This window comes from Anomaloglossus baeobatrachus, chromosome 1 (assembly GCF_048569485.1).
Source record: "Anomaloglossus baeobatrachus isolate aAnoBae1 chromosome 1, aAnoBae1.hap1, whole genome shotgun sequence".
NCBI lineage: Eukaryota > Metazoa > Chordata > Amphibia > Anura > Aromobatidae > Anomaloglossus > Anomaloglossus baeobatrachus.
The window spans coordinates 202,592,007-202,618,754 of NC_134353.1; the positions used below are offsets into that span (position 1 = coordinate 202,592,007).

The window sequence follows — 26,748 nt, forward strand, 5'->3', positions numbered from 1 at the left end:
GTATGGGCTCAAAAGGGAAGGAGTGCAGGTGTGGCTGGAATAGACTTTGGATGCCATGTCAAATACCCTAAAGGTACCAAAACAGCAGAAACCCCCAAACCAACCCCATTTTGGAAACTACATCTCTCTAGAAATTTATCCAGGGGTATAGTGAACATTTCAAACCTACAGGTGCTTAACTGAATTTTAAAATAATGGGTCGTAATAATGAAATGGGTTTTTTTACCTAAAAATGTTGCTTGAGCACCAAATTTTTCATTTTTACAAAGGTAACAGGAGAAAATCGACCACCAAAATTGTTGTGCAATTTATCCAATTCCCCATATGTGGGGGGAAAACACTTTTTGGCAGACAGGATGGCTCCGTAAGGGAATGAGGGATACTTGACCTAAAAAGAGTGTAGATGCCATGTCGCGTTTGACGACCCCACAAGGTGCCAAAACAGCAGATCTAGTGCAAAAGGGATCTCATTTTGGAAATTATACCCCTCAAGGAAATTATCTAGCAGTGAGGTGAGCATTTTGAACCCACAGGTGCTTTACTGAATTTTAAAACATTGGACTGTGAAAATGAAAAATTATGTTTTTTCACAAAATACGTTGCTTTTGCCCCAAATTTTTCATTTCGAGAAGAGTAACAGGAGAAAATGGACCATAAATTTGTTGTGCAATTTTTCATGAGAGCGCCAATGCCACGTGTGGTAAAACTACTGTTCAGTCACACAGTAAAGCTACAAAAGAAAGAAGTGCTGTTTTGGAAAACAAGCCTTGTATAATGCTGCAATTGTAGAGCCCTTGAACGCCAGAATAGCAGGAACCCCCCACAAATGACTTCACTTGGGAAACTGCAAGGAACTCGCCTAGAGGTGTGGAGAGCACATTGAACCCACAGGTGCTTCACAGAATTTTATAACATTAAAAAGTGAAAATTAGATTTTATTAAACAAAAATGTTGTTTTAGCCATAAATTTTAAATTTTCACAAGGAATATTAGGAGGATTTGGACCCAAACATTTATAAAGCAATTTCTTCTGAATACAGCAATATCCAATATGTAGTCAGAAACGACTATTCGTGCACACGGCAGGGGTCAGAAGGAAAGATTAGTGCACAATGAATGTTGCAGAGTGAAAATTGCAATTGCGCCACTTTAGTGCATAATACATAGTGCCCAGTTTGTGCTTCTGGAAACGTGCTGCATAGATTGTTAAAAAGTTTGTAAAAGACTTAAAAATTGATGACTCATCTAAATATAAGATTGGTGTGGGTCCAACACGCTCTCGATCAGCTGTAACTATTGCAACAGAAGTCCAAACTAAGTCTAGGTCCACACTGTGTTACGCCCATAAAGCTGTGTGTGCACTGAGCGTTTTTCAGGTGCGTTTTTGGGCTCAAAACTACATGAGTTTGCTTCCCCAGCAAAGTTTATGACTTCTCATTTTTGCTATCCGCACACAACTTTATTTTTAGCTGTGTTTTTTAGCTAAAAAAAAAAAATGGCCATGTCAATTATTTCCTGCGTTTTACTGCGATTTTCATTGGAAAAATGCAGCAAAACAGTGATCAAAAACACAGCAAAACAAAGCCAAAAACGCACCGAAATGCGGTAAAAACGCATAAGTTTTTTATCCGTGCATTTTTGCAGCCAAAAACGCAGCGTCAAAAACACGCTGTGTACGCACATAGCCTAAGGGTGCACTGTCAGAATGGATCCTGGAGCATCTGTCCACCATAGGGACCCAACTTAAAGAGACATATACTGCATGGTATATATCTCTTTACAGTCTCCTGTATTGGAAAATGTAATCTGATGCACTTTTCTATACAGTTATATAAAAGCATGCCGGCCAGAGGTTGAAAGATCACACTTTTAGCCTGCACCTGGTGAATGATCGGCCATGGTGAAGTTACAGTATACGTTAAGAAAGGTTTCAGATGTATATTGTGTCTACGTGCACAGACGGACTGTGCACTTAGCCTAAACGATGTACAGGCTAAATACAGAAAACCTGTAAACTCCTTGTTGGCCACTGATTGAATATTGCAGTACTTCAGTGGGAGATCAAGCTCAGCACTCTTCTACTAAGAAATGTATGGCGCTGCTGTGTTCCATCTGTACATCGCTTAGGGCCGGCTGAGTAAAGCCTTGCTTTTTCCAGGATGAGATGAGGTTTATATTTGTGCCGTTTGGGGTACATAAAAATTAGAATACAAAGCAAATAAAAAATGTTAAGAATTAACAAAAATAAAAAGCAATTCAGGAATTATTTTTTAAAAAAAATTTCACCCCAATCTTACACTGTCCACCATACAGCAAGTGTGATTAGATGACTTTAGTCTTCGAGTCATAGCTACAGTGACACCAAGATTCTACAGTATTTTCAGAATTCGCACAATAAAACACCGATTTACAAATATATTTATATTGCATTGCAATATGCGGAGAGCTGTGTGGGGGCTTGTTTTCTGCAGAATGAGCTGAAGTTTTTATTTGTGCCATTTTACACTATATATACACCGTATTTTTCGGACTATAAGACGCACCGGACTATAAGACGCACCCTTGTTTTAGAGGAGGAAAAAATAGAAAAAAAATAAAATTAAAGTGAAAGAATGTGGTCATAACACATTGTTATTTTACTGCTGACAGTGTTACTGAGGTAATAATATCCCCAAATTCTGTCCTCATATCCTCCATTCTGGGTACCTTCCAGGTATATATGGCCCCCATCGTGGAATATGTATGTTCCCCATCATTATATGTGTGATCCTCCAACCTGCTGTGTGTGTGTGTATATATAGTGTGTGTGTGTTTGTGTATATATATATATATATATATATATATAGTGCGTGTGTGTGTATATATATAGTTATATAGTGTGTGTGTGTATATATATATATATATACAGTTAGGTCCAGAAATATTTGGACAGTGACACAATTTTCGCGAGTTGGGCTCTGCATGCCACCACATTGGATTTGAAATGAAACCTCTACAACAGAATTCAAGTGCAGATTGTAACGTTTAATTTGAAGGTTTGAACAAAAATATCTGATAGAAATTGTAGGAATTGTACACATTTCTTTACAAACACTCCACATTTTAGGAGGTCAAAAGTAATTGGACAAATAAACCAAACCCAAACAAAATATTTTTATTTTCAATATTTTGTTGCGAATCCTTTGGAGGCAATCACTGCCTTAAGTCTGGAACCCATGGACATCACCAAACGCTGGGTTTCCTCCTTCTTAATGCTTTGCCAGGCCTTTACAGCCGCAGCCTTCAGGTCTTGCTTGTTTGTGGGTCTTTCCATCTTAAGTCTGGATTTGAGCAAGTGAAATGCATGCTCAATTGGGTTAAGATCTGGTGATTGACTTGGCCATTGCAGAATGTTCCACTTTTTTGCACTCATGAACTCCTGGGTAGCTTTGGCTGTATGCTTGGGGTCATTGTCCATCTGTACTATGAAGCGCCGTCCGATCAACTTTGCGGCATTTGGCTGAATCTGGGCTGAAAGTATATCCCGGTACACTTCAGAATCCATCCGGCTACTCTTGTCTGCTATTATGTCATCAATAAACACAAGTGATCCAGTGCCATTGAAAGCCATGCATGCCCATGCCATCACGTTGTCTCCACCATGTTTTACAGAGGATGTGGTGTGCCTTGGATCATGTGCCGTTCCCTTTCTTCTCCAAACTTTTTTCTTCCCATCATTCTGGTACAGGTTGATCTTTGTCTCATCTGTCCATAGAATACTTTTCCAGAACTGAGCTGGCTTCATGAGGTGTTTTTCAGCAAATGTAACTCTGGCCTGTCTATTTTTGGAATTGATGAATGGTTTGCATCTAGATGTGAACCCTTTGTATTTACTTTCATGGAGTCTTCTCTTTACTGTTGACTTAGAGACAGATACACCTACTTCACTGAGAGTGTTCTGGACTTCAGTTGATGTTGTGAACAGGTTCTTCTTCACCAAAGAAAGTATGCGGCGATCATCCACCACTGTTGTCATCCGTGGACGCCCAGGCTTTTTTGAGTTCCCAAGCTCACCAGTCAATTCCTTTTTTCTCAGAATGTACCCGACTGTTGATTTTGCTACTCCAAGCATGTCTGCTATCTCTCTGATGGATTTTTTCTTTTTTTTCAGCCTCAGGATGTTCTGCTTCACCTCAATTGAGAGTTCCTTAGACCGCATGTTGTCTGGTCACAGAAACAGCTTCCAAATGCAAAACCACACACCTGTAATCAACCCCAGACCTTTTAACTACTTCATTGATTACAGGTTAACGAGGGAGACGCCTTCAGAGTTAATTGCAGCCCTTAGAGTCCCTTGTCCAATTACTTTTGGTCCCTTGAAAAAGAGGAGGCTATGCATTACAGAGCTATGATTCCTAAACCCTTTCTCCGATTTGGATGTGAAAACTCTCATATTGCAGCTGGGAGTGTGCACTTTCAGCCCATATTATATATAGAATTGTATTTCTGAACATGTTTTTGTAAACAGCTAAAATAACAAAACTTGAGTCACTGTCCAAATATTTCTGGACCTAACTGTATATAGTTATATAGTGTGTGTGTGTGTGTGTGTGTGTGTGTGTGTGTGTGTGTGTGTGTGTGTGTATATGTATATATATATATATATATATATATATATATATATATATATATATATATATATATATATATATATATATATATATAGTGTGTGTGTATATATATATAGTGTGTGTGTGTGTGTGTGTGTGTGTGTGTATATATAGTGTGTGTGTATAGTTATATAGTTAGTGTGTGTGTGTGTGTGTGTGTGTGTGTGTGTGTATATAATATATTATATATATATGATCCAACCCCATCCAGGTGTACAGTAATGCCTTTATATATTATTTATTGCCTTACTTTTACTGATGTGCTGCTCACCATGCTTCAGTTTGGTCCTGGCATTACAAACAAAGTCTCTGTATCTCAAGGACCTGCAGTGATGTAATGAAGAGGCGGGGCACTGTGCTGTTCTGTGCTGCTATGGCCCACCCCTCTGCATTACATCACTGTAGGTCCTTGTCAGCTACGGGAGACTGTTTCTAGTGCAGAGGCAGCAGGAGCAAAGTGAAAGTAATTTGAGCCCTCAGCACAGAGACTGCGGCTGTGCTGTGAAGGTATGCCGTGCTCTGGCCCGGACACTGCAGTGATCTGCACATCCTCCGGGTGAGACATGACTGCAGCTGCACTCTGCTCCTGCCTCCTAAACAGCGAACACACAGTCTCCCCAGCCGCTGCAGGAAGCCGGCGACTGGAGCTCCCACGTGTGACCGCTGTTTACATTAAACAAGTTTTCATTAGCTACTCCTCACACCCGCTGACTGCAGAAAGAAGTGGGTGGGGAGCAGCTAATGAATATTCACTGACTTTAAGCAGCGGGCACACATGGTTTCTCCAGCCGCCGGCATCCTGCAGCAGCGACCCTCCCTGCCTCCTGTGATCCCACTGCATAGCGCTGACTCCCCACAGCTCCCTACCCCGCAGCTTCAGACCATAAGACGCACCCCACACTTTCCTCCCAAATTTGGAGGAAAAAAAAGTGCGTCTTATGGTCCGAAAAATACGGTATATTATGTATATTATATATTTATTTTTTTCAAATTTTGGGTGGCACAGTAAATAAAAGCCAGAAATTCATTAATAGTTTATATGCATTCATCATGCGGTAAAAGTAATCAGGCAACGTTATTCTTCAGGTCAGTACAATCAATCACAGTGATAACACTTTTATATAGGGGTTTTTGTTTTTTTTTTTTATTAAATGTTTTGCTTCTTTTGTACACCAAAATTATTTTTTATGAACAATTTGTTTTTCTATCGACATACTCTAATAGCTGTAACTTTTTTATTTTTTTGTCGATGGACAGGGACTTTTTTTTGTGGGACAAAATATTCTTATTTAAATCGTTTTTTTTCTTGAATGTCATTTTTGATTACTTTATTTTTGTGTATCACTGTGATGAAAAAGTTAGATTTTTCTTTTAATTTATTTTTTTTAATGGTGTTCAAAAAGGTTAAAGGGAACCTGTCAGGTCCAATATGCACCCAGAACCACGAGCAGTTCTGGGTTTAAATTGCTAATCCCTGCCTAACAGTCCCTGTATACACTAGCATAGATAAAGAGATATTTAGAAAAAAGAGAATTTTGTTACTTACCGTAAATTCTTTTTCTTATAGTTCCGTCATGGGAGACCCAGACCATGGGGTGTATAGCTACTGCCTCCGGAGGACACACAAAGTACTACACACAAAACGTGTAGCTCCTCCCTCCTAGCATATACACCCCCTGCTAGCCAGTCCTAGCCAGTTTAGTGCAAAAGCTGAAGGAGGACATCCACCCACAAGAAGAGACAGAGTAAAACCCGGAAGAACCGGAACCTCTGTCTACAACAATAACAGCCGGTGAAGACACACGGAACAAGAAACCTGCCAACAGGCAATAGGGAGGGTGCTGGGTCTCCCATGACGGAACTATAAGAAAAAGAATTTACGGTAAGTAACAAAATTCTCTTTTTCTTTATCGTTCCTATGGGAGACCCAGACCATGGGACGTTCTAAAGCAGTCCATGGGTGGGAATAAACAGACAACTGAGAAGCAGGCAAAACCTAACTTCACAAATGGGCGACAGACGCCGGAAAGATGCGTCTGCCCAAGCCCGCGTCTGCCAAAGCATGAGCATGCCTTGGGTAGTGCTTCGAAAAAGTATGCAGACTAATTCGAGCTGCAGTCTGACAGACCTACTGAGCCGTAGCCTGGTGCCTGAAAGCCCAAAAGGCACCGACAGGTCTGATCAAATGTGCTCTGATCCCCGGCGGGGAAGGCACTTGAGTACACTTGTAGGCCTCGGAAATGGCCGACCTAAGCCAACGAACCAGGGTCGGCTTAGATGCGGAGAGACCGCTACGCTGACTAGCAGTCAGCACCAGAGAGAGGTGCACCGCCTAATAACGGCGGTGCGAGACACATAGATCCGGAGCGCCCGCACCAGATCCAGGATATGCAACGCTTCCTCAAAGCGATGAACAGGAGCCGGACAAAAGGAAGGCAGGAAAATTGCCCCGGATAAGGTGGAAGCAGTAACCACCTTAGGGAAAAAAGTCCGGAGTCGGACGGAGACCACCTTGTCTTGATGCAAAAGACCAAAAAAGGGGGTGACTCCGAGAGAGTGCAGCCAGAACTCTCTGGCGGGAAATTATAGCCACTAGAAAGACTACTTTCTGTGAAAAATGAAACAAAGAAACCTCCCTAAGAGACGCAAAGGGGGGTTTCCGGGAACCGGGAGGACCGGATTAAGGTCCCAGGGCTCCATAGGCCGCCGGAAAGGCGGAATGATGTGAGATGCGCCCTTAAAGGAGCGCACCGGAGCCAGTCGGACGATACGCCGCTGGCACATACTGACAGAGCCGAGACCTGTCCCTTAATGAGGGATAGTCCTAGCTGTAGACCGGACTGTGGAAGGGACAGGAGGGTCGGCAAGGCCAAAAAGGTCAAAGGACACTTTGGAGCTCGAGTCATAGCGGAGATGACTTCAGGAAGGATACCAGAAGTCGCCAAGATCCAGGACTCAAGAGCTACGCCGTCAATCTGAGAATCCAGAATTCTGACGGAAGAAACGGACCTTTTGAGAAAAGGTCTGGACGGTCCGGAAGATGCCATGGCAACCCAACGGACAGGAGCAGGTCAGAATACCAAGCCTGCCTGGGTCAGTCTGGAGTATGAGAACGACCCGACGGCCCCCTTTACTGATCTTGCGCAGGACTCTGGACAAGAGGTAGAGGGTGAAATACGTAAAGAGACGAAGCTGGGATCAAACATGAACCAGTGTGTCTACCGCAAAACCTGAGGATTGTGGACCACGGTTGGACAGCTGAAATAGTCTGCCTCGCAGTTTTCACATCTAGGATGTGGGCTGCGGATACGGTGGACTAGGAGTCCCTTGTCCACTGAAGAATGTTGAGCCGTCAAGATTGCCAGGCGGCTGAGTGTCCCGCCCTGGAAGTTGATGTAGGAAAACGCTGTCACGTTGTCCGACTGGACTCGAATGTGCCTAGCCGCCAACAGATGGTGAAGGCTTAGAGAGCTAGAAATACAGCTCTGATTTCCAGCACATTGATCCAGAGGGCTGATTCGGACAGAGTCCAAGCGCCCTGCGCTCCACGGTGGAGATATACTGCTCCCAAGGCGGAAAGACCAGCATCCTGGTGAGGATCACCCGGGACGGGGCCAGGAAGGAGCGTCCCTGAGACAGAGTGGCCGAAGCCACCACTGAAACGAGCCCCTGGTCAGTGGCGAAGCCACCACCCCATGGAAGGAGGGAGTTCGCGTGTACAGCGGAAAACATCCAGTCTCAGAGGACGCAGGAGAAACTGGGCAAGGAATCGCTTCCATTGACGCCACCGTCTGACCAGCACCTGTATTTGGTGTCTGATAGAACGACGTCGACCGCCAGCGGAGGGACTACTGATCGACTAAGAGCAGCTTCACAAGTGCCGACAGAGTCTCGAATTGCGTTCCTGAGAACCTCTGGTTCGAAGTCAGAGTGGACTTGGACAGGATGACAAGCCACCCGAATAGGTTAGAGTGGCGAGAGTGAGCGAAGCACTGTGCTAAGAGTCTGCACTGGATGAAGACCCGACAAGAAGGCCGTCCAGGGCAAAAGATTACTGCCAATCCCTAGGGGTGCAGGACCCTAATCACAGCTGCCCCAATGAGAATACTTGAGGGGCCGTGGCTAACCCAAAGGAAGAGCCACGAATTGGACCACTCCGATTGCAGAACGTAGTCAACGCTGGTGTGAAACTGCGATTGACCCCTGCAGATAGGCATCTCTGATGCCGATGGCTGCTAGGGAATCTCCTTGGGTTCTTGATTGATCCGGTGAAAAACACACGGAACAAGACCGAGACTCCATGTGAAAACGCCACACCTGACCATGCTTGAAAAGCTAAAGATCCAGGTCGGAAGGCACCGCCCTCTTCAGGGACTAGGAATAGATTTAAGCAAAAATCTCAGAACCGTTCCCAGTCGGGAACCGGTACAATTACTCCATTGGCCTGCAAGAAATGCCACGGCCTGTGAGAAGGCGGCGGCCTTGGAGCCGGGAGGAGTTGACAGAAAAAATCTGTTTGGCGGGTGGACAGAATTCCATCCTGTAGCCATGGGAGATATAATCCCGCCCCCACTGAACGGAGACGTGTTAGAACCATACGTCGCCAAGTGGAGAGAGCCTGCCACCGACCAAGGAGGTTGTTGGCGTGGCTAGATAGCTCGGAGGAAGCTGACTCAGTGGCAGCATCTCCTGCGGTCTTCTGAAGACGCAGCTTCGAGCCATTTGGTTCTATGAACCTAGGCCGAGCTAGAGGACGATCAGATGGAGGAACGGAAACCACCGAAACCTCAACTGATTCCTGCCCTGGACAGGTTCCCTGGTTTAGGTTCGTGGCAAGGAAGAACTCTCCCCGCCAAGAGCTTCCTTAATTTCATCCAGTTGTTTCCGAAGAGACTGGTCCCACCAAAGGGGAGCCCAGCAAGGAACCTCTATAGAGGCATCTGCCTTCCATTTCCGAAGCCACAGGAGCCTGCGGATAGCGAGGAAAGTAGCCAAGACCACCGCCGTGCAGGTGTCCAGCATGGCAGACCTGGCATAGGATGAAAAGACTGAAGTCTGGAAGTTCAGGCAACCGTTTTGGGCATAGAGTCCCTGTGAGGGAATGCATCTCCTCCAGAGAAGCAGAGAAGGTACAAAAAAACCGCACTGCTGTAAAGCTGAGGAGAACGAAGCTCCTGCCGCCCCCATACCGACTTGGCCAAAAGGACAACCGGGCGGACCGCAAAACCTTAAGTGAGGAGCCATCAGCCACTGACATAACGGTCCGGGCTGAGCCACCTGAGGTGAATGAGCCCACTTTTTGACCACCATTGGTGGACAGGGGAAACACAGTCCTCAGAATCACGCTTCATGGGAAGCGACTGTCAGAGCGGACCCTGGGCTTGGTCACAGGGGCCTGAAACTGGAGTGGTTAAGGAACACACGTTGTGTTCTCCTAGGTAAGGTAACTCCGGCGGATTGAGGTCCAGTACAAAATTAATGTACCGTGGGATCCTTATAGAGGTGCCGTCAGCCACTGATACAACTATCCGGGCTGAAAGTCTAGAGACCGGAGGGGCCACCCTTGGCGAATGAGTACACTCCTTGACCACCTCTGATGGGAGGGGGAAACAGGCAGCAGAACCCCGCTTTGGGGTCTGCAGGACAGGCTGTGGGCTTGGACGCAGCGGGCTGAAAACTGGAGTGGTTAAGGAACACACTCCTCGTCCTGTTAAAGGTATACTGATGCCTTTCTGCCAGCGGGGAATACTCCCCTGATACAGGCGGATGAAGGTCCAGTATAAGTATAATGGACGCAATCCAATCATTCGCATCTGCGTCACCGACGGACGGATCAATGTACATAAAGTAGCGTCCGAGCCCCTGGTAGAGACATCCTCCTCGTCCAGTGAATCAGCTCGTAATCGGAGCTGCGGGACGGGGAGGACAGGGGACCCTGCGTCTCCCTGTCAGGAGGACGGGGTCTGAGCCCAGGAGGAGAGTCCTTTGTGAGCTTTGCTGAGCGAGCTGAAGCAGAAAACGCCCTGAGAAGGGGGCTGCATACTCAGCAGATGCCGGGACAGCCGACCCCTGGAAATAGGATTCCCCCAGGGGTCAGCCACCGAAACCGGAGCAGCTGGAGGGACCATTAATGAGCCTCCAAGCTGAGGGGCCACAGTGGTTATGAGCTCGGTACAGCCCTACGAGACTACCTGCAGTGGATAATAAAAACAGCCTGCAGACTCGCTCTGTGAGACATGCTGCAGAGGTGGGGGCTCTGTCTAGAATGGCCCCCAGCATATATAAACAGATAAAATAAGCAGCTGCACAAACCGGAGGTTGTGGCTGCCAAATCGTTTAAACAGACATGTCTGTGACCTCTAGTCCCTCAGCCCAGGTCCCCACTTGTCACAATGTGGAATCTCTGTGCCTAGTGCCTATGCAGGCACAGAGAACGCTGAAAAAATGGCGACCGGAGCGAGGAGAGGGGGCGGGGCCTACTCTGAGAGCGGCAAATGAGGTAGCCAGGGGAGGGAATCCTTCCTCAGTGAGGAGCGTCCCTTCCCTTGTGCTGCGCAGCCGCTGGGCAGAGCCACACTGTCCCTCTGCCTGACTGACATGCAGAGACAGTGGAAACCGAAACTAGGCCTCAGGCGAAGCCGGGGCCTAGAGTAAAACATGCGGCCGGCGTGCAGGCACCATCGGCGCGGTTCTCCAGTGAAAACTGGAGAACCGGCCGGAAACGTTTACACAAAACATAAAACACACTCCCCCAATAAATAAACATAAAGGACCCCTGGAAAGACCACTTTCTGTGGTAATAACGTCTCATATACTTAGCTTGTGAGACGCAGGTTGCCAGGTTCCTGGGGGGTGATAGCTCCGTCCAGCAGGATCCTGCAAAAGGGCTGCGGATGGAGACCGGTCTCCTGCAAAGCAGTGAGAACCGTGTTGGCTCCCACTTCAAGCCAGAGCCCCAGCATGGGATGCTGAAGGAGCGCGGCATGAGAAGGCTCCAGCCTTGGAAAATCAAGCTTAACAGCACCGCCGACACAGTGGGGTGAGAAGGGACATGCCGGGAGTCCAGCTGGACCCGCTTTTCTTCCAAATCTTTGATCCAGAAGGAAAAATCAAAAATCAAAATCAGAGAATGCATGTGTGTGTGATCCTCCTGAAACACAAAGCATTGAACTGGCTAGGACTGGCTAGCAGGGGGTGTATATGCTAGGAGGGAGGAGCTACACGTTTTGAGTGTAGTACTTTGTGTGTCCTCCGGAGGCAGTAGCTATACACCCCATGGTCTGGGTCTCCCATAGGAACGATAAAGAAAAGTATTTCTAAAGATCTTTTATCGTATGCTAATGAGCGAAGGGACTAGTCCTAAGGGCGTTAGTTCCCCTGGCTAGTCAGCCCCACACCCTGTGGGTGTGCTCACATGCTAATAAATGTGCAGTGTCAGAGGATGATCTCACTCACTTCTTCACTGCCGCCCGACACTAGATTTCGGCTCATTACGCATGACCCCAGAATCCCAAAAGTTTGGGATCATCAGTCAATGCACAGCGTCAGATCATCCTTGGATGCTGCGCATTAATTTGCATGTTAGTACACCCACAGGGGCGTGCTAACATGCTAATGGAGCAAACTAGCAAGGGAAGCAACACTCTTGGGACTCGTCCCTGAGCTTATTAGCATATGATAAATCTATGCTAGTGTATACAGGGACGGTTAGGCAGAGATTACTGCTCGTGGTTCTGGGTGCATATTGGACCTGACAAGTTCCCTTTAAATAATATGACAGTTTTACAGATTGTTTTTTTTCACCAAGTATGTGTAAATTTTTTCTTTACTTTTGTTTTTATAGAACATTGTTTTTACTTGCAAAACATTTTTTCATTTTTTTCAAACTTAATTTTATTTATTTCACATTTTTTAAAAACTCTATTTCACTTCTTTTTAGCAAGATCCATAATGGGACATCAACTTTCCCAGCTCTCATTGCTGGTCTAATACTCTGCAATGCTTTTACATTGAAGGGTATTCGATCAGTCAATCTAGTAGGAGGCCTGTCAGCTCAAGGCAGGACCTTAGAGGCCACCATGGAGACTATAAGCACAAAGCAATTGCGTTGTGCTAATTGAAGCCAAGAGGGCGCCCCCTACTTCTAGTAAGCAGATCAATTCCACTGTTGCTTTTGAAAGCGGCATCAGAGAAGTTAAACGTCCGCGATCGGCGCTAGCATCGATCATGGGTGTTACTGCCAGGTGTCACCATAGAGTATATATATGTGACACCCACTGATAATTTTGACAGCTTTGTCAATGAGCCGATTCAATTGTTGTGCAGTACATGTATGGCGATTTGTGGGAACACACTTCCTGCTGTACCGTGTATGGTGGATATCGGGAAGGGGGCTACAGTACAGCAGACCAGTACCACAAATGATAAAGATGGATATTTTCTGTACAGCACAAAAAGAAATTCTTACTAATATCTCACTAGAATTAGAATAAAAGGAACATCTACCTCACAAAGAGTACAGTAAGTTTCCAAAAAGATTCTTCCCAGCTCGGTCCTGGAACTCCATCAGCACACAGAGGTAACAAGTGATGAGGCAGAGTCACATTGAGGGTAAATCGAAACTCAAGTTTGGAAGAACTTACAAGTGTTAGCTCACGTATTACCCAGGATGATGTAAAGTCTGGAATAAAGCTGTAAATATATAAACAAAAACACATTTACACATCAATATGGGCATTAGAGGCAAACACGAATACAAATGAGCTCATTTCAATCAAATGTTTAGTTCTCCATCTTACCATCCATTGAGAAGAAGGCCAACATATTCTGCAAGAAGCAGAAAAAACAAAAGCTGAGCAAAAAAAAAAAGTCCCCCACCATTCCGGTTCGGATTAGTGATGAGCGAGCACCAAGAGTCTCAAGTGCGCGGTATGCATAACGAGCAAGTGGATTCTCATATGGGCGAAGAGTTCCCCATTGACTTCTATTACATTCAGGTACTCAAGTCGCGCCCACCCAAGTATCCAACTGCTCGTCACGAGAACCAAGCAAGGTAGCGCTCGCTCATCACTAGTTCTGATACTTCAAGGGTCCCCAGATGTCTCCTCTTCCTATCTCAGCAGTTATGTCCCCAACATGGATATGTGAACAACTACAATGAGCAACAAGTGGTACTAGTGAGGAAAAAAAAGCAAAATGAGATCAGTAAAAGGTAAGTAAGGCTTCTTTTACATTTTGTTTTTTTTTAATCCAGGCCATCTCTGATTGGTTGTAAAAAGGTGTGTGGCTGAATAATGCCTTTTTATAGTAAAAAATATATATGCATGCTAAATACTAATTATCTGTTGGTGCCAATCCAATTACAGATTATAAACACTTCTAACTCTGAAAAGGTAGAAAGCTCATCCATTTGAATTAAAATATGAAATCTATTTTATTAGAATTCCTTTAAAAGGCATACAAAAGACATTCACCATAGGTAACAGACTTTATTATACAAGTGTATAAGCTGTCTACCCTTTCAAAATTTATGTTACGTGTTTATGGCCTGCAGCGGGATGGGCCCCCACAGATGTAAGGACAACATGCACAGATTCAAACAGTGACGTAGTAAGCCTTAGGAAAAGATTGCAACATATATTATATTCTGTCCACACTCACAGAATTTTTACAAATACAGGTGACACAAATGTAGGTAGTACTGAACACTTACACAATACTGATTTCCTTTGACGTGTTCTGGCTTAGAGAAAATGTATGACAGTCTAGGACTTCAAACCCAAAACCTTGGCAGCTGTATCCATTTATTTTCATGGACACAATTGTTATGGGTAATGAACCAATGTTCTCAACTTTAAAGATTTTTGTGATGGACAGAACTTGCTTACTTTCCTTGAGCTCTGTAAAAATCAAAAACGGAAAAACGGTGATCAATCACATGCAAACCACATAACAGGTCTATAAAGCATGACGCAATGCAAATCCACAGCAAATATATTTTACTAAACAATGTTTTTTATGGTATTGTTACACTAGTTTTTGCAATCATTTTGTAGGTTTCCTCGACAACGTGGCCATTATTTTCCTAACCCAGATGACATTAGCTAATTCAATATTTGAAACTTTTGAAATGCTGCAACATTTTTGCTCAATTTTTCACCAGAATCTGCATAATATGAAGACTAATGAACATTTTCAAGCTCATAAATGTATAGAAAAGGTTGTGAAACCGTATAAAAAAAAAATAAAATATACAAATAAAAGCAAAACAGGAAAAAAATAAAACCTTTGTACCTACATGGATGTTTGTGCACCTCTTTCTTATAGTGTGTGTGTGTGTATATATGTAGAGCAACAACCCTTCAAATTTACACTGTTATACATGCTGTATACTGACCAGTTTATATTATATCAAAGTGTCATATTTAGTGTTGTCCCTTGAAATGATCTTAAACAAACAAAAAAAAAAAGTATTTGGGGTGTGTACTTACCTTCTGTGATATAGTGTGTGTGTGAGAGAGACACAGACAGACAGAGAGGAGTGTGTGTGTGTGTGTGTGTGTGTGTGTGTATGTGTGTGTACGATGAGCTTAATGGCAAAATTCACAATAGGTGGTTGATCCATGAATTCCCCAATAAATTTGGGGGTTCAGTTTGAATTGGTATTAAACAGTCCTCCTCATCATGGCTTTCACATTTTGACATCTTGAGACCAAGACGACAGCCAACAATTGATCAACAATGTCTCGCCATTGCGAGGCTTTAAGCAGGATGTTCCCATCTGGAAGAGGTCACTGAGCTTAGAGTGTCATCAGCAGGTTGCAACACAGATACAGAGAGACTGGAAGAGTCTCAGAAAGGCAGTGAAGTGGACGTTCTTTGGCCACATCCCACACTGATGACTGCTTTGTTGTGAACCATGCCCTTCGGAACCAGATGATGAATGCCACACAACTCGAGGCACATTTAAGTGAGGTGAGAGGCACCCAAGTGTCACGTCAGACCATTCTAAACCATTTACATCACCATGGTCTGCATGTTAAGATGAGCTGCATGGGTACCTGACCACACCACCAAGCACAGACATCATGGACTTGGTGGTTTAGGGACCAGTGGTCCTCAGTGGTGTTCACTGATGAAAGTTGATTCACACTGAGCAGAAATTATTCCTGCCAACAATGTTTGAGATGTCAAGGACAGCGCTATGCATCAGCCACTGTTATCACCACATGAGTCTTTGGTTATGGTGGTGGCAGGTGTGTCTAGTCAATAAAGAACTGTCCTATACTTTATCAAGAGTGCAGTGACAAGCCCCTACTACTTGTATAACATCATTAATTCAGTCATTGTGCCTCTGCATGAACAATAAAGGCCTAATTTCATCTTCATGGACGACAATGCTCCCGCTCATAGGAAACAGCTGCTGCATGCTGTTTACCTCAAATGGAGTGGCCTGCACTTTCTATAAACCTAAATCCAATAGAAAAGCTATGGGATCGGCAGAGTCGCCGTGTAGAGGCCATAACTCTTTATCCCAGAACCTCAATGACCTGAAGACAGCCCTAAAAAAAAGTGGGATGTCATGCCTCAGCAGACAATAACTCCACTTGTGAATAGCATAAGATGTGTTTGTCAAGCTCTAATTGATGCTAAAGGCCATATGACAAGTTATTGAAACATTTTTTTTGGTGGGGGGATAACCACCACTGTTGTTGGCTTTTGTTACAATAAATTGAGATCACCATTGTGTGCTTTTACTTAAATGTTAACTACTTACATTTTACATAAATTTCAGCCAAAGGCCCAAATCATAAGATGCTTCTTGTCTGGCACCTTGGTAAGGAGGTCATCAACTGAACCTGCTGATATTTTTCACTAAGTGGCAGGATTGTTTTCTAATTACTGATAGATTTCACCTGGTGTCATGACTTTCCATGCGTTTTAGCACTTCTCGCTCTTCATCTATTGAATACTTTTTCCCTGTGTCATTTCTCATTATTAGGGTATGTGCGCACATTGCAGTTTTGTTTCTCCAGCAAGAAATCCACCATCTGGCAGAAAAACGCACCTCTGGCCAAAAAATACGCACAAAAAAACCCTGCATGCGATTTTGCCGCATTTTTGGTGCGTTCTGCTGGGGGGGTTTTTTGTTTGTTTTTTTTTTTTACATTGTGAATGGCAAAACGCAGGGAAAAACGCAGAAAAGTAGTGACATGCTGCTTTTTTCTGCAACCAAAACTGCTGGCAAAAAAGAAGCAACATGCGCACAGCCTTTCGGATTTCTCAGACTTTGCTGGGGAAGGTCATACATGCAGTTTAGGACCACAAACTGCACCCAAAACTGCACCAAAAATGCAGCAAAAAAAGCAGCGTGCGCACAAAGCCTTAGACATAGCTTAATTTATGGACAATTATGGCTTGGTTTCTTAGCCTATGTCAATAGCACCTTTAAAAATATGTTGACTATGAGAAAAAATAATCTATATCTCTATTTAGCTCACACACTCAGGACACATAAAGGAATATTCCAAGCTCCATGATCCTATCCTAATATGTAGTAGATATAATAATAATAATAATAATAATATTAGCAAATACCTCGATTTAGAAATGTAGTATAGTTCTCCTGAAAAGCCATGTCACTTACCTCATTACAGTAGCTTAAGTATCTAAGGTTACGACCACGCATATAGGGAGTTATTTAGATAGTTAGTTCCTCGTGGTCACAACCAGGGCTGGCTTAGCCTGAATGGTGCCCTGTACAAACCTGCCATTTGGTGCCTCCACCCTACACAAACGAGGACAGGAGGCCATTTTTTATATTATATATATATATATATATGTGTATATATGTGTATATATGTACATATATCTATATATATATATATGTACATATGGGGCGGCACGGTGGCTCAGTGGTTAGCACTGCAGTCTTGCAGCGCTGGGGTCCTGGGTTCAAATCCCACCAAGGACACCATCTGCAAAGAGTTTGTATGTTCTCCCCGTGTTTGCGTGGGTTTCCTCCGGGTTCTCCGGTTTCCTCCCACACTCCAAAAACATACAGATAGGGACTCTAGATTGTGAGCCCCAATGGGGACAGTATTGCCAATGTATGTAAAGCGCTGTGGAATTAATAGCGCTATATAAATGAATAAAATTATTATTATTATTATTATTATTACATATATATATATATATATATATATATATATCTTAAGAAAATTGATTTCTTCAAATGTATTGTACAATAAATGCCTCCAAATTTTTGCTAGAGAATCTACACCTCAAATCCACACTAATTCCACCAGGTCCGATCTCGTTCTTATAAGGGCCGTCTGATCTCGTCCATTTATGCTGTATCCCTGGATATTAATGACATTATGGATGGTGCATGCAGATCTCACCATGGGACCCACATGTATCTGAAGAATGTGGCGCTGACGCTCTTCATGGAAAGATTACAGTACATACATACAGTCACTATCTAATCACAGTGTTCAAGAGAGCAGGGACTGATAAAATGGGTCCCTGCATCTCTTCCGGTGCTGGTCAGTGACCACTATCAGCACGGATCTGTCACAGATATAATATATTATTTTATTGATTTTTTTTTTATTCAGTGTCATTTTTAATCCATTATGGACATACTATGCCATAATGCGGGAACTGACACCTGCTCATGAGGTTGTATGTCCATTACACTGGGGAACAATTTGAAAAAAAATTTCTGTTGAGTTAGGTTTTTGAGCTGATTTATACTAAAATTGGCATGCTGATTCCAAAAATGTAGTCAGTTTTTTTCTATCACATCAAGTTTTTCCTCCTCAACTTACCTGCCATAGAAGCACAATTGCACTGATTTCTGTAATAAGACTTGTTATCTGAGTACAATTCGAGCTACGTGGCAACTTGTAAGAGTAGTCACAACTAAAAAACATATTTGTCATGCCTATTTCTTATATATTTCATTTTTTGTTCATATTTGTACTATTTAAAAAAAACAAAACACTTTTTAGGTACAGTAGTTTACATATTTTTGAGAAGACAAAAATCCTATAGTTCAAAAACTTGACGTGATAGAGAAAAACTGAGATCATTTCTGGATTCAGCATCCAAAAATTAATTAAGAACAGTTGTCTGACCTAGCTCCTAAAAAATTGCGTTCCCCAGTGTTATTCGTAATTAAGAGGTAAATTGATTTTGGTCTCTACAACATGATATTTCATAATTGGCATAAAGGAATGTGTCCAAGTATGGTACAAAGTGACAGTTAAAGGAGTATTCTTATCTCCAAGATCGTATTCCAATATGTACGCAACATAATAATAGTATTAGCAAATTCCTCCAATTAGAAATGTAGTATAGTTTTCTTGATATAGCCATTTCTGCAGACATGGTAGTAGCTTAGGTATCCATGGTTACGACCACAAGCTACTAAATATGTAACTCTCACTACCTGAGTGGACGTAACCATGGATACCATACTACATTTCTAATTGGATGTATTTACGAATAGTATTATTATTATTACACCTACTACATATATTAGTAAAGGATACTAGAGATGGGAATACCCCTTTAATTATTGTATGAGTTATTTACCATAAATGTATGCACATAAGTGTACACCAATAGGAGAAGTCATATATTATAAAGTGAGAGGGAAAAGAAAGAATTACTATGTGACTAAAATATAGCTTTTAATGAAAAGAATTATAAAATCTAATAATGTTAAAAACTACACAAAATTTGTGAACATATAACAGATGCGCACCAAATGATAATGGGTTGTTATGCCACAGTAATTAATTTCTTACTGATACAAAACACTAACTTTTATTGTATATAACAAATATAAATAATTTATCTTACAACATAAAAATACCCCATCTGATCAGAATATAAAGCCCCCATAGCTCTGTCCTCCATGCCTGCATCTGGTACTAATGCTCACCTACCTTGTTGCCTCCTTAAAGGTACCGTCACACTAAGCAACATCGCTGCTGATGCACAACTTAATAGCGATGTTGCTTAGTGTGACATCCAGCAACAACCTGGCCCCTGCTGTGAGGTCGTTGGTTGTTGCTGAATGTCCTGGGCCATTTTTTAGATGTTGCTCTCCTGCTGTGAAGCACACATCGCTGTGTGTGACAGCGACAGAGCAACAACTAAATGTGCAGGCAGCAGGAGCCGGCATCTGCGGACGCTGGTAACCACGGTAAACAGCGGGTAACCAAGAAGCCCTTACCTTGGTTACCCGATATTTACCTTCGTTACCAACCTCCGCCGCTCTCGCTGCCAGTGCCGGCTGCTGCTCTGTGCACATGTAGCTGCAGTACACATCGGGTAATTAACCACATGTGTACTGTAGCTAGGAGAGCAGGGAGCCAGCGCTAAGCAGTGTGCGCGGCTCACTGCTCTCTGCACATGTAGCTGCAGTACACATCGGGTAATTAACCCCATGTGTACTGTAGCTAGGAGAGCAGGGAGCCAGCGCTAAGCAGTGTGTGCTGGTAACCAAGGTAAATATCGGGTTGGTTACCCGATATTTACCTTAGTTACCAAAAGCAGCATGCTTCCAAGTGTAGCGACGCTCCAGCGATCCCTGCCAGGTCAGGTTGCTGGTGGGATCACTGGAGCGTCGCTTAGTGTGACATCTCACCAGCGACCTCCTAGCAACTTACCAGCGATCCCTATCAGGTTGTATCGTTGTTGGGATCGCTAGTAAGTTGTTTAGTGTGACTGGGCCTTAAGGGTTGCTAGGCAACTTCCTTAAAAGGGAATATGCCCCTTTCAGAATAGAACTCAGGGTTCCATTGCGATATAACAATTAAGAATCCCTACTTATACAAGTGATTACACTCTCATTCTCACTTTGACACTTGTGGTCGTTGCTGTTAGTGATAAGCTATATAGCTCTTCATATACAGATCGCGCTTTTATTTACTTTTACTTGAAATGTCTGGAATTTCTCCAGAAAAACTTCAGGTATTAGCACTACTCCAGGGGATTCTTACCACCTATGCCCCTGACTTTGTGCTACCACTACCCTGTGGCGTCCTCAGCTTCACTTACCGGCTGGTTATGAAGCTAGTGAAAGACTGCCTGACCAAATACAAAAATGGTCGTATTAGCTCAGAATATCTTCGAGAATATTAGAGAATATCAGAGCATTTACAGCAGAACATCAGGACATCAGTACAAGAATTAAATTAGACAATCTGCACAAATCTTATAAAAAATCGTAATAATGGAAAATAATAATGGAATAAAAATTTAATTTTAATATGTAACAAGTATAAGAATAGCCAAAGAGCCAAAATAGGACACACAGACTAAATAATAAGGGAGAGGGTGGGATCTAAAGGGTTAATTGAATTAGGGGTGGGAAGGTTGTGATCGTGGAGGAATAGGATTGATTAACTCTTTAAGAACAAGAGAATTTTTCACTTTTCTGCTCCCATATTTTCATCACTTTCTTTCAAGATCCATAAATTAGTTATTTTTCTAGTGACAGACGAATTAGGAGTTGTTCTTGTTTTTTTGCAAGAATGGCTCTATTCTTTTTACCATACCATGTACTTTAAAACGGGAATAAAATTCCAAGTGTGATGAAATGGTAACAAAAATGCAATTCTGGCTTTCATTATGCAGAAAGATGATTTGAAAACATTATTCTCCACGTCAGCCTGATAACTGTGATATCAAACAGGCAGTGAGATTTTCCCGTTTAACGGATTTAAAAATAAATCAGAATATGCTGAGGTTATTGTGGTGGAAATAGTAACTTCGATTCCATCCCAATATAACTAGCGGGCCCAGGTCTTGTGAGGATTGGGGTTATTAATGTGGGATATCATATTACCTTACTCCTTGTACCAGTGCTCTTCTTGTAGAGTCTAAAGCTGGCTTTACACGCTACGACATCTCTAGCAATTGCTAGCGATATCGAACGTGATAGCACCCGCCCCCGTCGTGGATGCGATATCGTGTGATCGCTGCCGCAGCGAACATTATCGCTACGGCAGCGTCACACGCACTTACCTGGTCGGCGGCGGCGCTGTGACTGCCGAACAATCCCTCCCTCAAGGGGGAGGGACGTTCGGCATCACAGCGACGTCACCGCAACGTCACTAAGCGGCCGGCCAATCAAAGCGGAGGGGCGGAGATGAACGGGACTTAACATCCCGCCCACTTCCTTTCTTCCGCATTGTGGCCGGCGGCAGGTAAGGAGACATTCCTCGCTCCTGCGGTGTCACACACAACGATGTGTGCTGCCGCAGGAGCGACGAACCACATCGATAATCAACCATTACAGATTTTTGTTTTTGGGACGACCTCTCCAACGTGAACGACTTTCACCATTTTTGAGGTTGCTTAAGGTCGCTGGTATCACACGCTGCGATATCGTTAATGACGCCGGATGTGCGTCACTAACAACGTGACCCCGACGATAAAACATTAACTATATCGTAGCGTGTAAAGCCCCCTTTACTCTTAATTAGGTGTTGGTTTTTCTCCTGGGTTAGCCCCTTGATATATATAATTGTGGGGTTGCCATTGTTGAAGTCACCCCGAGATTTAAGTTGTAAAGTTAATAAAGGCTGCTCTTGCCGTTTTACAATGGTCACAAGCAGTCATGTGTCTTATTTACATACACTGGGTATGGAGGATGGATGAGGAGATTTAATGGTTTACCAGTTACCGCATCCCTTCATCAACCTTTCAGTATAAGCATTCTAATGTTGATAGGTGTAAGATGCTGACATCAATGGCCTCCTCCATTCTTCATTTTCGCTTATGATTTTCTTGTTTATTTTTCTCTCTATAGGCTGAAGAAAAATCCCAAAGTGGAGAATTGGCCTTTATTAAACAACTGGCCCAAAATGTCCTGATGGTACTGGAGTACCCATTCTGCTCACTCGAGCGTCAGGTAAGGATCCATCAACTTCTATATCCCATGTCCTTGTTGTCTGATCTTCTCCAGATTTCCTGCCATGTAGCAGCTGGTCAGATTTATGATGTTCACGCCCTCCTTTTCGGCTCCAGGCAGATACAGGATATCGTATGACAGCTTGTGTCTGTGATGGCAGTCTGTACTCAGCAATGCAAAGTTTGTATTAATGCTTCTGTCTCGCTCAGTCATCACAATCTTCCTTCTTATAAATGCTGCGGTTCTGAGAAATTATTAGAGAACAGTTGTATATACAAGTCCATTATATATTACTGTAGATTTACTAGAGGGAGCGGCCGGGTATGGTTTGACCAATACTGAAAGTATTAAAGGGAACCTGTCAGCAGAAATTTCGCCCAAAACCTAAAAGATTCCCCCTCTGCAGCTCTGGGCTGCATTCTAGAAAGGTCCCTGTTATTATTGTGCCCCATGTGAGACCAAAATAAAGAAATAAAGACTTTATAAAGTTGTACCTTTATGTATTCAGATACTGTAAATGTGACACGGGGGCGGGCTTTCTGGCATCCGTTATTCTGCCTCCTGGTCCTGTATGCCGCCCCCCATCGCTCCTTTCCATAGCTGATGCACCGCCCACTGCTCCAGCCATCCCCGCGCATGCCCAGTGCCAGTCTCACAGGACTGAGCAGTGTGACCCCTGGTGACGTGTGCGCAGGCAAGTGATTATAGGCGGGGCTGTGATTGTTATCTGCAAGTACCCGCCCAGAATCTCGTGAGCGCGCAAACCTCACCAGCGGTCACACTGTGCTCAGGGTAGATTCTAGACTGTATGGGCTGCTTCCAGGGATGACGTCCCTTTTGTCACGTGATAGGGGCGTGTTCAAAATACTATCACGTGACAAAAGGGACGTCATCCCTGCAAGCAGCCCATACAGTCTAGCATCTACCCTGAGCACAGTGTGACCGCTGGTGAGGTTTGCGCGCTCACGAGATTATGGGCGGGTACTTGCTGATAACAATCACAGCCCCGCCTATAATCACTTGCCTGCGCAAACGTCACCAGCGGTCACACTGCTCAGTCCCGTGAGACTGGCACTGGGCATGGCGAGAGCAGTGGGCGGTGCATCAACTATGGAAAGGAGCGATGGGAGGCGGCATACAGGACAAGGAGGCAGAATAACGGACGCCAGAAAGCCCGCCCCCGTGTCACATTTACAGTCTCTGAATACAAAAAGGTACCACTTTATAAAGTCTTTATTTTGGTCTCACATGGGGCACAATAATAACAGGGACCTTTCTAGAATGCAGCCCAGGAGCTGCAGAGGGGGAATCGTTTAGGTTTTGGGCGAAATTTCTGCTGACAGGTTCCCTTTAAGTAAATCAGGTTTAGTCCTGCCTGCCGGGTACGAATTACACATCCCCATAGATCACTCCTATTATGTGTCATGGTGCTATTATTCCTGCCTCCTCTGTGTGATGTCCCTAGTCATCCCTGCAGTACAATTATATACGTATATGGAGGATACAATTATTTAATATAAGAGTGTCTGTGGAGGGTCCAGCTTGTATCACGTCCTCTACATCTGCTGCAGTGTAATCAGTGGGACATAATATAGAAGGGAGATGTTCCTGCATCTGGAGATTTTATTTTTCTGCGGTTTCTATGACCTAATATAATTTCTCATTAATTTTTAGGCCCTGAGTGGATCCTTACATGTGATGAGAAATCCCTGTAAGGCCCCTTTCACACGTCAGTGATTCTGGTACGTTTGTGCTTTTTTTTAAACGTACCAGAATCACTGACATATGCAGACCCATTATAATGAATGGGTCTGCTCACACGTCAGTGATTTTTCACTGCACGTGTCTCCGTGCAGCGTACCCCCGTGTGCGTGATTGCTGCACGGAGACATGTCCATTTTTTTCTGGCATCACTGATGTTCCACGGACCACGCAGTGGTGTGGTCCGTGAAACACGTGCCAGAAAAAAACGTGCATTTAAAATAGAAGGATTTTTGTGTACTCACCGTAAAATCTCTTTCTCTGAGTCTTCATTGGGGGACACAGGACCATGGGTTATGCTGCTGTCACTAGGAGGCTGACACTAAGTAAACAGAAAAAGTTAGCTCCTCCCCAGCAGTATAACCCCTGAGCCGGAGGCGGGCTCAATCAGTTTAGTGCACAAGCAGTAGGAGGAGAACCAAACAATCCTGGATAAAACAAGGTAAAAACTATGATCATTAGTCGTGTGACCAGTGGCATGGGAATATGGCCACTGGGGTAACCGGCAGGTAATATATAACAAGAAACACAAGCAGGGTGGGTGCTGTGTCCCCCAATGAAGACTCAGAGAAAGAGATTTTACGGTGAGTACACAAAAATCCTTCTTTCTCTAGCGTTTCATTGGGGGACACAGGACCATGGGACGTCCAAAAGCAGTCCCTGGGTGGGAAGAGAACCATCACCAGAGATAGGAAGGAGCCGCTTCCCCCTGTCGGGCTTGACCCAGACCTACAAGCACCTACCTTGACACAGGTGTGCGACTGCCGCCCGCAAACCTTACGCCAAGACTGGGCTCTACCGAAGCTTGGGTGTGACCCTGGTCAAAACTAGTAAAGGTATGCCGACTAGATCAGGTGGCGACCCAGGGGACCTGGCCAGTCGACGTCTGAAGTCCATCCGTCCAAGGGGTATCCCTTGCTCGGTAGACCGCGGCGGAAGTCCGTCCTTCGTGCGATAGCCTAACCATATGGAGGAATGGATCAATGTGAAATTCTGGCCCTTGGCGCCAGCATGCGCCTCTTGGGAACAGGTGGAAGGATGGACTGACTGTCGGTGTAACCGAAAAGTGGTGTCCTGCAGACCTAAAGACTGAGGGCTCGTACCAGCCCTGGAACGAACTAGGCCCTCATTTTGGCTGAGAGAGGAGACTAGAACCGAACACCGAAACCTAAACTCCTCTTCTGGAAGAAACAGCAAGCTGCCTTGGACAGAACGAAGGGTTCTGCCGGAGCACCCCCTTGTCCTGCTAGAGGAGCCGGAAAAGGGGGAAAGGCGACAAGAGGGCTGTCCGCCCTGATGCCGTCCGTAACCAAAAGACGGCCACGAGGAGCCCACCTATCAAAACAGGTGGCAGCAGGGAAAAAAAAGAGTACCCTGAAGCGAAACCATCACTGGATTAAGGTCCCACGTTTCTAATGACCGAAGATACCGCCGAGCCAGATGGACGCTTCCCTGAGTGGAGGCCGTGATCGAAGGACGGAAAGTGAGAGGACTCCGAAAACCCGAACGATCGAGCAGCCACCTGGTCGATACAGGGAAACGCGAGAGTGCCGCATCCAGAACTGACTGGAAGAAGGCCAGCAAGAAGGAGGGGAGGGAGAGAGAGGAGAAGGGAAGATGTGCTCCTCATACCACCGGGGGAGCTCTGTACGAGTGGAATTAAATCCTCGAGGAAACTGGACTCCCCAGCCCTCACCATTTGTCTGCAATCTTCTTGACAACAGACCTGACCGAGCCAGAACCCGGGATCCACTGGTGAGCCCGTTGGACTTGGGACTTCTGAGTCCTGGTAGAAGAGAGGGGCCCCGACACGGATGAACTGGGCGGTCTGGAAGGAGTCACGGGGCATCTGCGAGGAGTTGAGCAAGATATGTGAACTATGCTCACCTGGGCTACTCCAGAGCCTTCCTCTGCCCTGGACCATCTTGAGAACCCTCAAGATCATGGGAAACCGCGGGAAGACGCACAAGAGCCTGAATAGGCTTCACGACCGGTCGAGGGCATCGTCACCTAGTCCAGAGCAGGTGGCACCCACGATGCTCCATTGACCTGAAAGTTGGATCGCAAGACCAATAGGACCACGACTGGAGATCTTCCTTCGCCGGGGAACTGGCTGGTGACTTCCCTGTTGAAGAGCCATTTGCCTAAGCGAGGTCCTTCTTGCCGAGAGAATCGGCCGTCCAAACGTCCACGCTAGGTATGTGGAGCCGAGATTAGCGAGTGAAGAGACCTGTCCCAGAGGAAGATCTTCTAGGCTTCTTCCCTTGCCATGACACTCCCTGCATCACCCTGGAGGATGATGCACGTCACCGCTGTGGCATGGTCCGAGTGGAACCTGAATGGGCCACCCCGACCAAGAGAATAATTGTAAACCGGGCTAACCGGAGGGGAGAAGGATACCCTAGC

The 26,748-nt window shown here is 44.6% G+C and overlaps 1 protein-coding gene across 1 annotated transcript in view; it reads right to left on the reverse strand.

Moving 5' to 3' along the window:
• TMEM131L (transmembrane 131 like) overlaps window positions 1-26,748 on the reverse strand; it is a 240,091-nt gene that overhangs the window by 26,786 nt on the left and 186,557 nt on the right. Inside the window, exons 22-23 of the mRNA XM_075347720.1 lie at window positions 14,362-14,548; window positions 13,155-13,340 (exon numbers count right to left, since the gene is read on the reverse strand). Coding sequence (XP_075203835.1) covers window positions 13,155-13,340; window positions 14,362-14,548 — 373 coding nt within the window. The remainder of the gene's footprint in view (window positions 1-13,154; window positions 13,341-14,361; window positions 14,549-26,748) is intronic.